Source organism: Pseudophryne corroboree, chromosome 5 (genome assembly GCF_028390025.1).
Source record: "Pseudophryne corroboree isolate aPseCor3 chromosome 5, aPseCor3.hap2, whole genome shotgun sequence".
In the NCBI taxonomy this organism is placed as follows: Eukaryota; Metazoa; Chordata; class Amphibia; order Anura; family Myobatrachidae; genus Pseudophryne; species Pseudophryne corroboree.
Genome location: NC_086448.1, coordinates 80,982,661 through 80,996,795, shown reverse-complemented (window position 1 = coordinate 80,996,795; position 14,135 = coordinate 80,982,661). Strand labels below are relative to the sequence as shown.

At 46.2% G+C, this 14,135-nt stretch overlaps 1 protein-coding gene across 2 annotated transcripts in view; it reads left to right on the top strand.

The window, feature by feature from the left end:
- The window catches only part of LOC134927232 (serum paraoxonase/arylesterase 2-like), an 88,677-nt gene that overhangs the window by 49,297 nt on the left and 25,245 nt on the right, over nt 1-14,135 (top strand). The window contains exon 6 of one of the 2 annotated variants that reach the window (XM_063921407.1): nt 10,854-11,054. The exons of the other annotated variant lie outside the window; for it this stretch is intronic. Within the exon in view, the coding sequence (XP_063777477.1) occupies nt 10,854-11,054 (201 nt within the window). The remainder of the gene's footprint in view (nt 1-10,853; nt 11,055-14,135) is intronic. 2 annotated transcript variants of the gene reach the window in all.

Here is a 14,135-nt window from a genome sequence, read left to right as displayed (position 1 = left end):
CCCTGCATATCCAACAGGGGTACCCCAATCACGCCAATCACTTGATCAATCATCCACTCCTGGGGCCAGCATACACATATACTTTTCAGTTTCTTATTATCAACAAAAAGGATCTATTTATTATGAACCTGCAATTGTGATCATTCATTTGGAACTGTGCTGTTACATGGACATTTGCTACAAATATGAGGGCATATTAGTGAGATGGGTGACGCCACGTTCTATTGCACTAAGATACGGATTTATACTCTTAATTTCAACCAATTAACCATTTACAGCCAGCTTTTCCGATACAACTTTTTTTTTTCGGTATCAGAAGGCTGTACATGTTTTTGTCAGTGTCTTTGTTTTTTCATCTTTCAAGTATTGATTAATTTATTTGTCTATCGTATGACATCCTTGATTTTGATTGATAGTTTACACTTCGAGTACAACCACCCTTGTTGTTACAAATAAAATTAAATTTACGTCATTTTACATGATTTTTGCAGTTCACATCATTTCATGCGCAATTGCAAAACCCCCCATTCTGCATTATGTCTTTGAGGTTTTGGGCCAAATGTAATAGAGTGAGAGTTTCAGAAAGTGAGAGATTTGGTAAGGTTTTTTAGTTTTTTTTAAAAGTGCCAATCATTTACACTGCAAAACCAGGTTGATCTTGCTGTATAAATGATTACCACTTTATAAAAAACTGCAAAACTTTACCAAATCTCTCACTTTTTGAAACTCTCACTCTATTACAATTGGCCCTTTGGGTTTAACCTCGTCTGCAATTTGCTGCCAACTAATATTTATCCATATAAGTCGAGCGCAGAGTATAATTGTTACATTTGCGAAGGTTTGTCTTGACTTCCAACAGTCCAGTGGCTCCTATTGCTAGGGGGATAGGACAGTCCTAGTGCCAGAGAAGTGGAGGACCCACCGTACTCCCAGGAACAGGGGTAAGTATGAATGCAGTATGAAGCAGGGGGCAGAGTGGAAGAAGCAGATGGAGGTGACCCATAGTAAGGCAGAGTGGGAGGGGTGGATGGTGCAGAGCAGAGGACGGAACAAGGGGAGGGGGGCAGAAAGGTAATTACTAGCTTCAGAGGGACTGAGTGGGGTAAGGCAGAAGGGGGGATGGGTCAGGTTGGAGCAGCGCGAAGACACTGAGGAGACCTGGCAGGTCCCTTTATTAGCTGAACCGGATTAACAACAGAACAGCCAGGGCGGTCACCCAGGGGGCCCCATATATAGCTACATATTCAGCATTGGTAACATTTGTAAGATGGGGTTTCTTTGTGGCATAATGTGAAATGGGGGCACTATGATGGGATTATTTACACATTATAATTTTTTTTAACATCAATAGTTTTTATTAAGGGTTTAAGGAAGTAGGGGGGCACAAAAGAAAATAGGGGAATAGGGGATGGGAACACAGTATAGGGAATTGGGAATGTACACCATAACAGTTTCAAACGTGTCATATACACAAAAGAAAATACAATATCGGACCACAATAATGGTGAAGCATTGAAACGGCAGTACCATTGGTAAGGATATGCAAATATTACAAGCATTCAAATGAAGGCGTCAGTATCAAGTTACAGTGACAGTGATGTATATAATGTGAAAAAAATGAGGTATAGGAGGGAACATGGAACAGTACATTAAGATTGAGAGGGAGCATTCTCGTTCAGACTAAATTGCAAGGGAGAGGTCCTAGAAGTATGTGATACTGTATGAGATCTGCGCTCTCTCCATCTGTGATATATTCATGCCAGGACATCCATTTCATAAAGGGGGCGGAACCTGAAGAAGAATATGGCATATATTCAGTTTCCATAGTAAAATGGAAATGGATCTTATGGAAGACCTTTATTGCAGGGGGTGCTACCGTTTATTTCCATGCTTGGGCTATAGTGGCTCTTGCAGCTATACACATATGACCCAGTAAGTATCTGTGATAAGCTGGCACCTCAGGAGAGTAAATGTGTAATAGCGCCAGTGTGGGGGTCGGGCTAAGGGATAACTTTAAAACTTTATAAAACATTGTTCCAAAAAACTCGGCGCATAGGGCAAGTCCATAAAAACAATTCCTCCGGCAGTGTTTAGATCAGGAGGGCCAGAAGGTATGAAGTCTGTCTGGGGTTAGGTACAGTATAGTCTATTTAACAATTTGACATGCGAAATGTCATATGATATAAAGTTTCCCATTGTGCATCAGATATTGAGATATCTAAATTTGTTTTACTGTACATTGCTTCTGAGCATTGGATTTTTGGGACGGGACTAATTTTATAAGTATACTATGGTATATATTCAATTAGTGCTGGTATTTTTGGCATGCCAGTGTTCAATTGCGGGCGTTTTCGCCCATTTTTGAATACATTTTCAACCATGCAGATTATACTTTTTTGGTCGAATCCGTATGGGCGAAAATGGACCCTAAAACAGGCGAAAACGACTGCGGATTCGACAAAAGCCACGCATTGCCACAATACACTTTTTCAACAGGGTCGGATTTTCAGACCAGTTGAAAAAATGGAGCATACAATGCCCGTTTTTCACCTGGTCGGATAATCCAACCACAATTGAATACACCCCTATACCAGAAAGAAAAGTCCTTAGAAGATGTAAGCAGTAATATATACGGGACAGAACAGATTGAGCTATAGGGCAAGGAAGGTTTCGTTTTTGGGGCAGACTATTAAACCAATGTCGAATTAGAAAGTAGTGAAATATTTCCTTGTGTGGGAGAGAAATACAGTCCTGTAATTGAGGTAACGTAAGTAGGGTTTTTCCATCTAAGATATCGCCTAAAGTTCGAATATTAGAGGCACGCCAAGAAGAGACATTCAAATTAGGTATTAACTTATCAACCACACTATACATTTTCATACCTCCCAACCTGACCCTCTCCAGGAGGGACAAAATGCTCTGCTACTGGATTTTTCTCTTAATTTATGGTTTTCGGCACCTGTGTTAAACAGGTTAATGGATAAGAAAGGTGTTTCAGCACAGGTGATGGCAGTCATACGTTAGGGAAGTCCAGGGGCAGAGCAATCTGTCCCTTCTGGAGAGGGTCATGTTGGGAGGTATGCATTTTTTTTTTTTTAATCATATAAATTTTTATTTTGATAGAGAATCAAGCAAGTCAGCTGAAAAGAGCGCGGTAAATATATAAACAATAAGCAGGTGACCGGAAGGCCGGTATAAATACAGATACAAAAAATGTCTCTAGTAAAAAGGAAAAAGCGATGGGTGTGGTAATCGTTGTGTAAAGAAACAGGAGACATATGTAGTAAGACGTTTTCGGGGGGTAGAGAGATGTAGGAACAGAAAGAGTAGTGGGGTCGTGTGGTTCCGAGCTGTGGTGGAGGTAGTAAGTAGCGAAGTGGGTAGGAAAAGCATGTGGGAAGTGAGGATCAGAAAAGAGAGATCAAGTGATATAGAAGATAGTGATGAGCGGATTCGGTTTTACTCGGTTTTACTCGGTTCTCAAAACCGAATCTTATTGGCTATCCAAAACACGTGACATCAGTGAGCCAATAAGATTCGGTTTTGAGAACCGAGTAAAACCGAGTAAAACCGAATCCGCTCATCACTAATAGAAGAAGGAAGAAAATAAAGAGGAAGGAGAAATTCTCAGAAGAGTCGGGGGTCTGAGGAGGAGAAGAGAGAGAGAGAGAGAAAGAAAAAAAAAGAGAGGGGGGGGGGTATAGGGGAAGGGGTAACAATCGTAGAACAGAGTCCATAATTAGTTTAAACCAGGGAGGGGGTGGTCATGATATCTGTACCAGGGGAGCCAGATGGAGTGGAATTTTTGTACTGTGTTTTGACGGAGACTGGTAATATACTCCATATTTGCGACAAACCAGAGTCTATTCGTAAGTGCTTGGCGATTGGGAGCTTCGGGGTTCTTCCAATTTCGCGCTATTTGATATTTGGCCGCGCAGGAGATAAAGAGGGTCAGGCTTTTCGAGTCTTTGGAAATGTAATCGGGTGGTGCGCAAAGGAGGAGGTTCGCGGGTGAAAGAGGAGCTGGCAAATCAATTAATCGGTAGAGTAGCCAGCGGACCATCGCCCAATACTGAACAATTACCGGGCAGGTCCACCAAACATGATAAAATGTGCCTATTTGACCGCAGTTCCGCCAGCAAAGGTCGGAGGTGTCAGGATAGATCCTATGCAGTCGATCTGGTACCAGATACCATCTTGTGTATATTTTGTATGAATTTTCGCGGATGGCCACGCTGATGGAGCAGTGTGAGATCGTAGTGCGGATTGTGTCCCAACCTTCCTCCCCGAGGTGACACCCTAAATCCGCTTCCCACGCTAGCTCGTGTGGTTCGAGAGGGGGAGGTTCAGGGTTGAGGGTGGCTTTGTAGAGAAGAGAGATAGTGCCCCTATCAGTAGAGTTATAAATGCAGAGTCTCTCGAAAGGTGAGGGGACCGATAGGGGGAATGGTAAATGTAGAGAAGAAAGGAAGTGGCGGATTTGTAGATATTGATAAAATAGAGAGTGGGGTAGATCGTATGTAGTTTGTAAGTCGGAGAATTATTTAATGGAGTGCGTCCCTGTGAAATGGTGGATTCTAGTAACACCTGCCGAGATCCAATGGCGGGCCATTCCTCGAGAGAGCCCCGGGAGAAATGCTGGGTTGCTCCAGATGGGAGTCAAAGGGGAGGGGTGGGTAGACAATTTGAACTTTTTGTTCAGGTTTCGCCAGTGTGTAAGTGTTAATTCTATTGTGGGTGAGATGCAGTGGTGTGAGGATCGTTGTTTTCCAGGGAGCCAAGGCAGGTATGAGATCGATGGGACTCCCGAGAGATCACTCTCCAGGTCAACCCATCTTTTAGTATGCTTTGGGGCATGCCAGGCAACCATTTGGCTCAACCTGGTCGCATCATAATAACGTTGAAGGATGGGAAGGCCCAGACCGCCGTTCCGAGAGTGTTTAGCTAAGATATCCCGCCATATTCTAGGCTTTTTATGGCTCCAAATTAATTTGCACAAGGAAGATTGGAGAGTATTAAGAGTCTGGGAGGGGATCGGAATTGGAAGCGTCTGGAACAAGTACAGAAGTTTGGGGAGGGCATTCATTTTTATAGCGTTAATGCGCCCTACCCAAGAGAGAAAGTAAGATTCCCATTGGTGGATATCATTAAGGATTGATGTGATGAGTGTGGGATAATTTGCCCTGTAAAGAGAACTGTAGGATTTAGTGATGGAGACCCCTAGATACCTGAGGGAGTGTCTGCGCCAGGAAAAGTTAAAATTCTTTTGTAATTGAGACTTAATTAGTTTGGGAATGTGTAAGGAGAGGGCTTCAGATTTTGTCTGGTTAATTTTGTGTCCCGAGAGGTTGCCATATATGGATAGTTCTCTGAAGAAGTTCGAGAGGGAAATAGTCGGGTTCGTCAGAGTCAAAAGGATATCATCGGCGAAGAGGGAGATGGTGTATTGGATTTGGTTGACACAGACTCCAGATATGTCAGGATTGGCCCGAATGCGGTTTGCAAGGGGTTCAATGACAAGTGCGAAGATGAGGGGGGATAGTGGGCACCCCTGGCAGGTTCCGTTCGAAATTTTGAAAGGGTCAGATAGTAGGCCGTTAGTGTGGACCGATGCTGATGGATTCTGGTATAAGGCCTTTATGGCCTGAAGAAATTTACCCTGAAGGCCAAAACGTTGTAAAGACTGCTGCATGAAGGGCCATGAAACCCTGTCGAAGGCCTTCTCTGCGTCCAGGGCAAGAGTCAGGGACGGGATCTTGTGAAGATTAATGTGGTGAATGATATCCACAACACGCCTAGTATTGTCAAGTGCCTGTCTGGAGGGGACGAAGCCCACCTGATCGGGATGTATGAGCGAGGGAAGAACAGGATTAAGTCTATTAGCCAGTACATTGGCAAAGATTTTCAGATCAGAGTTCAGAAGTGATATGGGTCGGTAGTTAGAAAGAAGCTGGGGATCTTTATTGGGTTTTGGAAGCACCGTAATGACAGCCGTAGTAGTGTGGGGGTGGAAGGGAGACCCATCTAGAATAAGATTAAATACTGTCGTGAGGTGAGGTAGTAGTGCGGGTTGAAAAGTCTTATAATAAGACATCGGATAGCCATCCGGACCTGGGGCCTTAGATGGTTTCTGGCTCTTGATAGCGAGGCTTATTTCTTCGGGGGTAATAGGTCCATCTAGGTCCGAAGAGGTATTTGGGTCGATAAGGGGTAGATCGGAGGACGTTAAGTAGTCAGAGGTCGTGGGGTGAGTCGGGTCCAAAGAGGGTAAGGTGTTGGGCAAGTTATAGAGTCGCTTATAATAAGTCTAAAAAAGAGAGTTAATAGTCTTTGGGTTATATTGAAGAGAGACATTCTCGTCTTTAATAGCCGGGATAGCAGTGCGCGCCTTCCGGGCTCTCAGTCTGCTGGCCAGTAGCGAGTCGGCTTTGTTGCTTTTCTCATAGAATTTTTGTTTCAGCCAGCGGAGTGAGTGCTCAGTTTTTTCGGCTAGTAAAGCGTTTAATGTAGCCCTGGTAGATGTGAGTTTTGAATACAGAGACCGTGAGGGTCGTTGTTTATGTAGGGTTTCTAAGGTGTGGACCTCAACTGTGAGGGACGATATTTTTTGCTTACGATCCCTGTTCCTGTGTGACGCATAGCTAATAATGTGCCCCCTGGTGACGGCTTTATGAGCTTCCCAGATTAATGGGGTGCAAGAAGAATCAGTGATATTTAAGGAGAAATAGTCAGCGATGGCTAAATTGATTTTTTCCTGGAATTTAGGGATTTTCAGAAGTGTCTCGTTTAATCGCCAATTGGGGCGAGTTGTCGGGGTGTCAAGAATGTCAAAGGTGGCAGTGATGATGGAATGGTCTGACCAAGGGTTGGTAATAATAGAGGAGTCCGTTACGTGCTTGGAGGCCTGTGTGCCACTAAAAAAAAAGATCGATTCGAGAGTAAGATTGGTGCGGGTTCGAGAAGAAGGTATAGTCTCTAGCAGTTGGGTTGAGGGCCCGCCATACATCGAAGAGGCCAGATTTATGGATATGTTTGTTTAAGGAACGTGAGGACGAGTCGCGCTTGGGGCGGGACTGACCAGAAGATTTATCCAGGTCGATGTCTGGAACAGTGTTGAAGTCCCCCCCTAATATTAAATAACCTTTTCTGACTTTAGTCAGATCTGCGAAGAAAGAATTGAAAAAAGAGGGTTGCCCGGAATTGGGGGTGTAAACAGTGGCAATCGTGCATTCTAATTGTCCGAGTGTGCCCGTCAGAATGATATATCGGCCGTCAGTGTCTGTGTGAGACGAGTGTAGTGTGAATGGGATTTTGGAATGAATCAAAACGGCCACTCCATTGTGTTTCAATTGGCTTGAGGAGTAAAAAACCATTGGATAGCGCTTAGTAGCCAGGGTTGGATGTGACCGGGATTTAAAGTGAGTTTCTTGAATGAACACTATTCCCGCTTTAAGAGCTTGAAGAGAGCGGAACAGGGACGAACGTTTCTGAGGGGTATTGAGACCCTTGGCGTTCAGGGATGCCAAGACCAGGGGCATCTTAAATATTGCTTAAAAGGGGCAAAGAAGAGGGAAATAGGAGAGAAAGAGATAATAATAATAATAATAAAAAAAATTTAAAAAAGGGGGGGCGAGAGTGAGGGAGGGACCCCGACTCAACAGAGGAAAAAGAGGGAGGGAGAAGGAGGAGATAGGTACAGAAGGGAGGTGTCAGAAAGGGGGAAAAAAAGAAGAAGGGGGGGAGTCTGTGCAGGGGTTCCTTACGACCAGCGAGAAGGAACAGGCACAGGAAGTAGAATCAAAGGATCCTAAGTGGAGGAGCGTCGGGTAGCGATCGTGCTCCCTCCACGGAGGGGAAAGGGTGGAGAGGCGGGTCGAGGCGCTAGAAAGCAATAGTGTGAGATTGTGTGGTAAGTAAAGGTAGTGGGGGAACACGTCCCTCCAGTGGTGGTCTATGTGAAATTTACAGTAGAGGCGTATGAACCAGTGTGTGAAGAACATTTAACAGGGGAGTGGTATACAGAACCAAACATTGATTGCAGTAATAGCAATACCGTGGTAATAGAAACAAAATTACTAGAAATTTTTAAACTAAATATCCTGGCGCCCATACACAATTATAAAGTATGCATTAGCAGCCGATATGTGGTAGCAAGTGCCACGAGGGCAGACCTAATAAAATAGATATAGCTGCGGGTCTTTGAGTGGTGGGGTTAGCAAGGTAGGCTGAGAAAAGTGAGGGCAAGTAATATACAGTAGGCATACGGAGCAACCAGTATGAGAAACTGAGATAGGTAAAATAGTCAACATCGGTACTAGAGCAGTTTAACGAGAAGAGTGTCCACGTAACCGCTGGTGTAAGAGTGGTCAGGGCGGATGGGAGTCAGAATTCTGCCCGATTGGCGGGTCTGAGTCCTCCAGATGTGACAGGAAGTCTCCCCCTTCTCTCGGGTCTTTGATGACGATCGTTTTACTGTTGTAGTCGACCAGAAGTTTAAAGGGGAATCCCCAGCGGTAGCGGATCCCGCGTGTGCGGAGTGCGGAGGTTAAATCCCTGAGTTCTCTTCTTTTAAGTATGGTAGAGGGGGCCAAATCTTGAAAGAACTGCAGCTTAAAGTCTTCAAACATTATGTGTGGCTTGCCCCGGGTCGGGAGGAGAACCAACTCTTTGTCTTTGAAGCTGAGAAAGCACATGATAACGTCCCTAGGGGGATCGCCATTACGAGGTCTAGGTCGGAGGGCCCTGTGAGCTCTTTCCAAGGGCAGATCCCACGGGTTCGTACTTGGCACTAGGGAGGAGAACAGCCTCTGTAGGTATGCTTCGAGAGCCGCTGGAAGAATGGACTCTGGGATGTTGCGGATTCGGAGATTGTTTCTCCTCTTGCGATTTTCCAGATCCTCGTTTTTGGCACGCAGCTCCGCTATATCCTGGATAAGGTGATCTATATCCCTGACAGTTTCTATGTGATCCTTTTGTAGAACATCTTGTCTGGATTCCAATTTAGAGGTTCTGGAAGACAGGGATGAGATGTCCGATCTAATTGAGGTGACCGCTCTGTCCAATTTGGATTCCAGCGTTTCTTTGAAGTCCGTTATGAGCGATTGCAAGGCCCTGATATCCTCTTTGGTCGATAGAACGGATGAGGAGGACGGGTCATCTCTATCGGATGAGGATAGGCTAGGAGAGGGAGGGCCTGAGGGTAGGGAGGGCTTGTCGCTCTTGTCGGTTTTAGTGAAATGTTGGGTAATATCTGTACCCGCACGTCTTCTGGTATTCGGGTTGGATTTAGACATGGTTGTACCTCGGTAGATGAGTTTGAATGAGGGAGGATTAAACAAAACACTGGAGTAGGTTAATGAAGTAGAGCTTCCGAACAGCCGGAGAAAGAACCACTGGAGGGCTGAGTTATGGTGTGATCAGTGGAACATGAGGACTGGTAGCCGTCTCAAACAGTTGCGGGGTTCTCGAGCATTGCTGTGTGTGGGGATGCTCTCCGCCAGGTAGCTGGTGTGGAGATGTAAAGCACGCACGGCTCTACCGGGTGTTGGAGGTCCAGATGTACGTGAGGAAGGGGTCAGGGAGCGTGGACTGTCCGTCGCACTCACGGGAGCCTCCGATTAGCTGGAGAGGAAGCAATGGCCTCCAGGGGGCGGGTGTGCCTGGATCTGCTGGAGCTCTACTGGTGTTCCCCGTGCACCACCTGGGATCAGCTATAGGGGTTGGGGAGGCTGTAGATCATGTGGGAGACTGGGGTGGAAATAAAGGCCGGGGTGCAGACGTGGATCTGGGGCCAGAGTGCAATGCAACTCCTAATCCAGAGCAGTATGTGGCAAAGGCAGGGGGATTCTGGTGTCCCTGGTCTGCCTGGGTGGTCTGATGTAGCACCACTCAGTGGTGTCTGCTGGCTGGGGTGAGCAAAGTAGATCGGGGAGCAGCAACTGGGGAGCGCTGAGGGCACCAGCTTGTTGCTGTGAAGCTTACCTCCCCTCAGCAGTCACCCTCGGTCCAGGCTGCAGGCTTCACCAGGTCCCGTTGCGGAGGTCCCGTTGCGGATCGCCGTGGGCGGGAGTCGGGGCACACTCTCCGGGTCTCCCCAGAGACAGGGCCGTCCGTCCCCGGCCGCACCACCCGAGGTGCGGTGCCGGGAGATGAGGTAGCGGGGGAGACCTCCGGAAACAAGACGGCGGGCGCCCGTCCAGGAAGCGGGGAGAGCCGCGGCTGCCGCGAGGGACCAGAGCGGGCAGAAGCGAGCCGCTCCACTGGTGGTGAGTGCAGCGGTAGCTGGTCCGGGTGTTGCTGGGTCCCGGAGGGGGTCAGGCGGGCCGGAGAGATCCAACAGAGCCTCCAGCAGGTGGGCCCGAAAATTTAGGTCCCGGGCTGTATGGGTGAGGCAGGCCGCAACCTGCAGAGAGGCCTAGTGCCTCTCCCGGCTCCGCAGTCACTGCACTCCTGGAGGTAGGGAGGGGGGAGAGTGATTGTGAGGGATCGGAGCGCGGCTGGGGGATATATAAATAGTTTTATACAGGGATATAGCAGGAGCCCCTGGACAGCACGTCTTTCCGCACAGGCTGCTAAACCACGCCCCCCGAGGTATGTATTTTTTAAGAACATCACCAATATACCTTAGTGACAATTGTATTGGTAGGGACCCCACAAGTTATTTGCCCTAAGTCTGCCCCTGTTTACTAGTAAAACGTATAAGGCAATTTTTTTGGCAATTAGATGCAAAAGAAAAATGGGTACATTTTGTTTAGTTACTTTAACATAAACTGAGCAAACTGATATACAATTGTATTGCAATACAGTATATATATATATATATATATATATTTTCTTATTTTTTTTATTTTCAGTGTGAATGACATTGTTGCAGTTGGACCTGAGAGCTTCTATGCCACTAATGATTATTACTTCACGGATGGCAATCTGAAAGAAATGGAAACGTTAATTGGATTAACGTGGACAAACGTGGTATATTACAGTCCCGGTGATGTCAGAGAAGTGGCATCAGGATTGTACAGTGGAAACGGAATTGCCATGTCAACCAATAAAAAGTATTTATTGTCTTTTACTACAGCTTTGTCTTTTCATGATGTGTTTTGCCGACCTGTGAGTTAGAGGAAAATGTCGGCAGCAATTTCTTTCTTCCACTATGGGGTACACTGCTACCTCAGGTATAGCTATCTCGTGCTGGAGTGGGCGCTAAGGGGCAGATTTATCATAGCTAGGAGAGAGATGTAGTACTAGCCAATCATCTCCTGTCATTTTTCAAAAACAGCCTATAACATGACGGGCGCTGATATGCTGATACTTTCTCTATCTCCACTTTACAGTATCTCCAAGCTTTGATAAATCTTTCCATTGATTTGAAGCTCCTCAACTTTGTAACACTTTGGCAAGAATCGGTCACTTTTTCAGGCCCTTATTATTCAGAAGTCCCAGTAACCATTTCCTTCAGACAAATGTCCTCTTGAGATGGATACTGGTACACAGGAAATCCCACCCAAGATGGATGCCCCCATTGCCCACCTACATTGGTCTATCACAATTTCAATTCTGAATGCTGCTATTTAAAAAAAAAAAAAAAAAACAGCTCAAATAAGAAACCTGAGGTCACTCTAAAATATATTTTTGCTTCAGAAGAAGCACAAGGCTGTGCAGAAGTGCTGTGAGCTGATTAGTAAGGGCCTACATTCTGGCAAGCCAAGATCAGAATTGTTGGATGAGGTTGTCCCTGATGGCAGTCGTAGCCTGTCCAGGATCTCAGCGTTAGTTGTGGCTGCCATATGGGCACTGGCTGAAAACACTGGAAGCTGAGTCCAGAGACTAGAATCAGTTGAAGTTGACTTTTTGGTCCTGAAATTGACAAAATAACATCCAAAGCAGCTGGAGTCAAGGGTACTTTAATTCCAGTGAATGCTGTACAAAGATATAGTAGAAGACAGTATACCATATCTAGACACTTGTAGAGTTAATTACATTTGAAATGTAAACATTTTACTGATATTCATGGGTGATACTATCCTCTCCTTTGCCTTAGTTTTGGTACTGTTTTGTTTGGTAGTGCAGTATTTGCTAATACAATTATACAATTCTTATTTCTATACTTTTTGTAGAACATCACTTCCAGTTAATGTTCACAGGCCCAAAGATTATTTTATTTCCAAGCAGATCAAGATTTTCCTCTTCAAGGATACCCTCCCTTGTCCATGAGTAGATCAACCAAGTGGGAAAAAAAGCATGATGGGTCACTTTCCTACTCAACAAGGCTGTGGTTGGAGCCTTCTTCTCGCTCTTTTGGGATCAGTGGGCAAAATCCTCTTCAGTCGTGTGGGTATGAGGTATACTAGAAATAGGCTAATTCTCCACCGATTCATTTTTTTTCTCTACCCATTTCCAAGAGTTGGAATCAAAAAGGATGGCTCATCTTGTAGCCATCAAGTCCATAGTTTCTTCCAGTCCATAGAAGTGATTGACCCAGTCCCAAATTTAGGCTATTACTATAACTTTTTCTTGTGCAAAAACATCCATATGTAAACTGGGGTAGCACTGGGATTACTATTGTAGATTGGTGACCCAGGTGATCCAGATCTAACCCACTCTTAATGGGATAGGTTTCACAAAGTCACTTGGCAATATCTAATATGGTGGTTGAGATAGAAAGATCTCAATAAGGGTTGTTACTTCTCACTCTGGTACTGAATCATAGTGACCACAGATGCCAGCCTGCTAGGATGGGGAGTGGTAACTCTAAATCCCTGAATTCAGTAAGCTTTGTGCCATAAGGGGGCAAAGCTACTCATAAATGCGATAAGAGAGACTGCTACGTGTATGCGCTGGACAGCATGCTATGTTTGTACAGTTTCTGCAGTCTTCATTCCATGATTGGACAAATCAGAGTCTGATTTCCTCCGCAGGTTTATCATTCATCATGGAGTGTGGTCTCTCCAGTCATAGAAGTGGGGTCAGCCAGAGGTAGAGACTAAGGGGTGTATTCAATACCTGTCGGAAACTGCGGTCTTGTCGGAAATACTGCAGTTTCTGACAGGCTTAGGTCGGAAGGAGTTCCGACCTTTTCAATACCGGACCATTTTTTCAGACAAGTCGGGAATTCCCGACTTTTCAGAAAACATGTGGATCGTTGGAATAGCCGCCGATCCACGTGCTTTTGTCGGAAACGCGCCAAAATCCGATTTTGGCCCCATTTCCGTCAATCTCAATCCGACTTTAAAAACAGTCGGATTGCGGAGATAAGACGGGGGAGCGGGGACATGTTTTGAGGGGTGTGGGGACGAGACAGCAGGTGGGTGAGGAGGACAGGAGAGGAGATGGAGTGGGAATGGGTGAGGGTTAGGAGGAGCTGAGAGGAGGAGACTGGTGCCGGGACATCGCTTGCTAGAGCCGGGTGAGTGCCGTGAGGTCTGGCGGCTGCGTCCCATCCTCCTGCTAAGCTGCTGCTCAACCTGCTTTCCCACTGCTCTGCCTGCTGCTGCTGTAGGTACCAGTGTGCCCTGATTGGAGACCACTTTAGCCGGTGCCTCCCTGATCCACTGAACCAGACTGTGACAGCAGCCGAGGCTGGCCAGGGAACCCAGCATGGGCGGCGAGAGAGCCCTCCTCCTTACTGGGGAGTGGTGTGGCTGCTGCTGCCACAGAGAGGAGGCGCACAGTGCGCACATCCCGCGGTGCTCAGCACGGAGGATGTCACTGCTCATCACCGAGCTTCCTGCTGCTGTCACCGGCTTCTTCTTCCTACTACAGTGACGGCGGCAGCACTCCCTGTGTACTCACACTCCTCCCCGCCCTCCATGTGTGCGCTATGTAATAATGCTAGATTCTCTCACCCCACTCATCTGTTACATCATAACGAGTGGGTTTTGGAAGCACCGTAATGACAGCCGTAGTAGTGTGGGGGTGGAAGGGAGACCCATCTAGAATAAGATTAAATACTGTCGTGAGGTGAGGTAGTAGTGCGGGTTGAAAAGTCTTATAATAAGACATCGGATAGCCATCCGGACCTGGGGCCTTAGATGGTTTCTGGCTCTTGATAGCGAGGTTTATTTCTTCGGGGGTAATAGGTCCATCTAGGTCCGAAGAGGTATTTGGGTCGATAAGGGGCAGATCGGAGGACATTA